This window comes from Poecilia formosa, unplaced genomic scaffold, assembly GCF_000485575.1.
Source record: "Poecilia formosa unplaced genomic scaffold, Poecilia_formosa-5.1.2 Scaffold3, whole genome shotgun sequence".
NCBI classification, from domain to species: domain Eukaryota; kingdom Metazoa; phylum Chordata; class Actinopteri; order Cyprinodontiformes; family Poeciliidae; genus Poecilia; species Poecilia formosa.
The window spans coordinates 6,390,522-6,395,496 of NW_006799942.1; the positions used below are offsets into that span (position 1 = coordinate 6,390,522).

The window sequence follows — 4,975 nt, forward strand, 5'->3', positions numbered from 1 at the left end:
GCTTCAAAATCGGCCATTTCGTCGGTGCAGGCCATCAGCCGTTAAGGGCAGCTGGGAAACATCGTTTAATACTGGTTACCTGAAAGGCACATCAAGAACATCGCAACATGAGTGAACAAGCTATTTCATTTGCTAAGGATTTCTTGGCTGGCGGTATCTCCGCTGCCATTTCCAAAACAGCCGTCGCCCCAATCGAAAGAGTGAAGCTTCTCCTTCAGGTAAGAAAAAATGCGTCTTCCGGGAGGCTCATTGAGTGTTAGCCATGTAGCTTGTTTCACCCTACTGAAGAACATCCTGAAGTATTACTAAATGTTCTTGTTGCTCGTCTACAAGCTTACCGAGACACCCATACGTGCCGTTAATGTTTAATACAATAAATTCATAAGAGTTATGTAGTAAAAGATCTAAGGTCATCACATAAGTGAGAATGACCTACACGAGTCCGGTTGCTAACTGCATCGCTGCGCCTTAACCTTAGCCGGTAGTTAGCTTTAGCTAACAAAGGACAAACGCTCGTAGCGGCATTGGTACACGCTGTACAACCCTGACACACCTACTTATTTTTAATTTTAATTATAATATTTCAATTATAACAGTGCTATTAATATGAGGTGAGTTTTATATCACTTTTATTTACAGTTAAAAGCCGTTGCAGTTGCTAAGGTAGCGGTTGGTGAAAGTACAGAGGCCCAGCGGCGGTTATTAAAGCCGGGTCAACTAGTTTTACATCCTTTCCCATTCGCACTGCAAAGAAATGGGAAGTTTAAAGATTAAAAATGGTTTCACTTTTAAATATTCACAAGTTATTTTTGTTTTATTATACAACTAAATCAGTTCGAGATTAATCAATCCAGTCATTATCAGCGATTACCAGAGGACAGTGATTAGAGGGTACAGTGGGGGAAGCCACTAACAACTTTCACAACTTTAACCTGCCACAAGGTCACAATGGGAGAACCTTGTGACTTTCATGTGTCTAGCTGTTGAGTAGATGTCTAATGATTTTCCTTTTACTATCCCAGGTCCAGCATGCCAGCAAACAGATCACCGCCGACAAGCAGTATAAAGGCATCATGGACTGCGTTGTCCGTATCCCCAAGGAGCAGGGATTCCTGTCCTTCTGGAGAGGCAACCTCGCCAATGTCATCAGATATTTCCCCACCCAGGCCCTCAACTTTGCCTTTAAAGACAAGTACAAGAAGATCTTCCTGGATGGTGTCGACAAGCGCACCCAGTTCTGGAGGTACTTTGCTGGTAACCTTGCCTCCGGAGGAGCCGCCGGAGCCACCTCACTCTGCTTTGTGTACCCTCTCGACTTCGCCCGTACCCGTCTGGCGGCTGACGTGGGAAAAGCGGGAACCGAGAGAGAATTCAAGGGTCTGGGTGACTGTCTGGTAAAGATCTCAAAGTCAGATGGCATACGGGGCTTGTACCAGGGCTTCAACGTGTCTGTGCAGGGCATTATCATCTACAGGGCTGCATACTTTGGCATTTATGACACAGCTAAGGGTATGTTGACTTCATGCTGAATAACTGGTATATATGGTGAGGATCTTTGTGTGGTGGTTTCTAATTTTTTTTTTTTTTTTCATATGCTTGTACCTTCACAGGTATGCTTCCAGACCCCAAGAACACCCACATATTGGTGAGCTGGATGATCGCACAGACTGTAACAGCTGTTGCTGGCCTGACCTCATACCCCTTCGATACTGTCCGTAGACGCATGATGATGCAGTCTGGACGTAAAGGAGGTGAGTCTGTTTAAATTGTACATTTAAGAGCGTGTCCAGCCTGATGGACGTATTTCTACGGATGCAGAAATGGTCGTTTTTGCTTCATGTAGTTTGTTTTCTTTCCCACAGCTGACATCATGTACAGTGGAACCATTGACTGCTGGCGCAAGATCGCACGTGACGAGGGTGGCAAAGCTTTCTTCAAGGGGGCCTGGTCCAATGTGCTCAGAGGCATGGGCGGCGCCTTCGTGCTGGTGCTGTACGATGAGCTGAAGAAAGTCATCTAATTCTTGTTGTCACGTCACTGTCCAATTTGGCTAAATGTATTAACTTTCCATTTCTATGGACTTTGCATTCTGCCTTATTTATGGGAACAACTAGCATCTCACAAAGTAGCTGTGAGAGGTGGCTGTATGTTGTGCATCTTTGATTTTAAAACGTTCCACACCCTCTTTACCAATGTCATTCCAGATATAAAAAGAAAATTATAAATACCTCCTTGTGTCATTCACTAGGTTTGTATGGTCCCAACTTGAATAAATCTCCCCTGGGGAACAACCTTAACCATTGATGTGAACTGTCTCCTCCACTGTCATAGCGTGAGATGAACACTCACGGGATAATGAAATGCACCGAGTGGATTACACTCAACTGCTATATTTACTCGCGCTTATCTCTCCTTGAGCCTCTAGAGTAGAACACCGAAGCCTGTTCTCCTTTTGAACAGGGCACACCTCCTGCAGAGCACAAGACTTCTTCAGAACAGGGAGATTTAGGGTGATTGCTTTCTGTTGCTACCACATCTTCAGTCTAAAGTGCTTAACTCATGGCAGATGTAGAGTCTTAAATCTTTTGTCTTTTAGCTCATTTGAAAAGTCATTTTAACAAAAGAACCTTTCAAAATACACTATTTAGCTGCATGTTTCAGGCTAAATCAGCCAAAAGTCCCAAATGTTAAAGAGGTGGATCTTCATGTTTGCGCGGTGATGGATAGTAACGGTGACGGCTTGCTGTAATTCCTCCCCCCCAGTAAAATCTTAATCATTTTACAGGGGCGGAAACGCCAAAGGGTTTCATGACATTTAAATGCCAGGCATTAAACGGGAATCATATTTGAAGATTTATTTTAAAGTATAGGCAGAAATATTTTTCCAGTGGTTGGAGTTGGAGAGCGCATGTTGTTTAGCCTGATTGACAGCAGGTGGTGCCAGTGGTAAGCAAGAGGAAAACGTCTGCGGTTTAAGCTCAGACAAGCTTGAAAACGGCGTCTTAAGTTTTCCTTTTAGGCGTGATACGCACATCCAATGAACACGCACTTTGCTAACCGGTTGATGAAAGTTGAATTGTTGACAGAGCTGCTGCTAAAGTGAATGGAAAAGGAATCATTTACGTGCTCATGTTGTAAATAAATTGATCTTAAAGCTCCTTTCTGTGTCACGTCCAATTCAAAAGAAGTATTTTGTTCACAAGAGGTTCATGCTAGATGTGTTTACAGGGACATCGTAATTAAATGTAAACTATTTTAGTCAATCAAAACGTTAAAAAGTTCCAAAAAAAATGGCAGAAATGTTTCATTGCAGAAACTTTTGGGTCATTTTCTGTCCAGCACAATCAAGGGGAAGAGCTGAATTAGTTGTTCAGCAGTCATTGACACTTTCTACAAGGAAGTTAGGCAACAAAAAGTCAAAGTTTAAAAACGTGATAAGGAAGCTGACCAAGCATATTAATGGAAAGTTCAGTGGAAGAAAAAAAGTGGAAGATGTGAGAAATAAAACTAATACTTTTAATACCATTTTAATAATTAGGATGTGCACAGACTATTTTTATTTTATTTAAAAAGTGAGCTTGTAATAAAAGTGTAAGATATATCTGATAAATTAAAAAATGCACCTCCTAATATGTTTAAACAACGTAGTAGTCAGCAAAACTCAAGTTTTCAGGAAATTTCACCGAAAATCCACTTATTTGACAAATTAGAACAAGTTTTTCTTTATTTAAAAATAGCTACCAGAAAGGACTATATGAGAAAGTAAAAAGTTGTTTTATATCAAAACTTGTCCTTTCGTTCTCAAGCTATGCATAAAACAATATCACTGTTATGCCCCCACACTCCAACCACACCTGTCGGTGGCACCATGAATAAGGTGAAAAGGTCAAGAACTTAAAAGAAAGAAAAACAAACAGAAGGAATCTTGACATGTGCCAAAAAGAGCACTCATCCTACCTCTGAGAGCATAAAAACGTCCTTATCATGTGTCTTCGTCTGCGCACAAAATCTAAAAAGCTGCATCAGCTGCTCCCAAAATTATCTTTTATTAGTTCATAAAGTTCTTGGTGGTTCAGCCCTGTGGTGCATCTCTAACTTGCTCGCTGTTTATAACCCGATCAGTTTTCTGTGTTCATCAGGGGAAAAGGCCCTGCAGCTGGCACACAGCTGAATCCCAGGCTGCTGAGGGTCCTATCTGATGCTGCGGCGCAGAGATCCAACACCGCTGGTCCACATTAAATATCACAACACAGACGCTCTCAATTAACTCTGCATTAAAGTGTGTATGCAGTTTCTTTTTCTTTTTTTTTCTCCATGTGATTTTATAGATTGTGATTTATTGTTTACAGTTCCATATTTTAGTTGTTAATCGTGTGTTGGTCACATTCAGCTTGTTGACTGTCATCGACGTACCAGGAAACAGAATATCGTCTACAGATGGCAGCGCTTAACTGGGTTGTCCTGCTTCTTTTATGAAGACCATCTGTACGGTTTTAGTCTGACAATGGATCAAGGATAATATTACTCGTTTAGGTCACAAACGCAGCACGGTCTGTCACTAACTTGATTGCTTTAGAGCAGGAAATGTTTCCTTTTTTTTTTGTCCTCTTTGAGAGAATCCTTCATGGCCTGTCAGCAGCTGCGTGTCTCGCTGCGTAGCCTCACTCCCACTCCATGGTTTGTTTCTGTGTAAAGCTTCTCCATCGGCTGTATCAGTCTCCTCCCACAGTCCAAACACTCGAGTCTGCACGGTTGAAGTACAACGTAGGTGTGAAGTGAAGAATGAGCGTTTATTAGTCATAGGATTGTAACTAGCTGGCAGCTCGTCCTGGGTGTTTCCTGCATTCTGGGATCCATTCCAGCTTGTAGTTTAACTGTAATTGGCATCTACACCTACCTCCACCAGGCCACTATAATCTGTGGAATAAATGCATGTTTATTTAAATTCTATATTAGGTTTGGTTTAAAAAGTTCT

General features: G+C 41.8%; 1 protein-coding gene across 1 annotated transcript; it reads left to right on the forward strand.

The window, feature by feature from the left end:
* On the forward strand, positions 1 to 2,672 carry si:dkey-251i10.1 (ADP/ATP translocase 3). Its single transcript, XM_007557417.2, has 4 exons — positions 1 to 218; positions 1,023 to 1,509; positions 1,611 to 1,751; positions 1,863 to 2,672. Exons 1-4 carry the CDS (start codon positions 108 to 110, stop codon positions 2,018 to 2,020), a joined length of 897 nt encoding a protein of 298 aa, XP_007557479.1. The 5' UTR covers positions 1 to 107; the 3' UTR covers positions 2,021 to 2,672.
* The last annotated feature ends 2,303 nt before the right edge of the window (positions 2,673 to 4,975 follow it).

What these genes read in the sequence shown, in the direction of transcription:
- si:dkey-251i10.1 (XM_007557417.2), top strand. Translation starts at nt 108, where the DNA reads ATGAGTGAACAAGCTATTTCATTTGCTAAGGATTTCTTGGCTGGCGGT. An exon ending in GAGTGAAGCTTCTCCTTCAG is followed by an intron (nt 219 to 1,022) that starts GTAAGAAAAAAT and finishes TTACTATCCCAG; the next exon opens with GTCCAGCATGCCAGCAAACA. An exon ending in GCAGTCTGGACGTAAAGGAG is followed by an intron (nt 1,752 to 1,862) that starts GTGAGTCTGTTT and finishes TCTTTCCCACAG; the next exon opens with CTGACATCATGTACAGTGGA.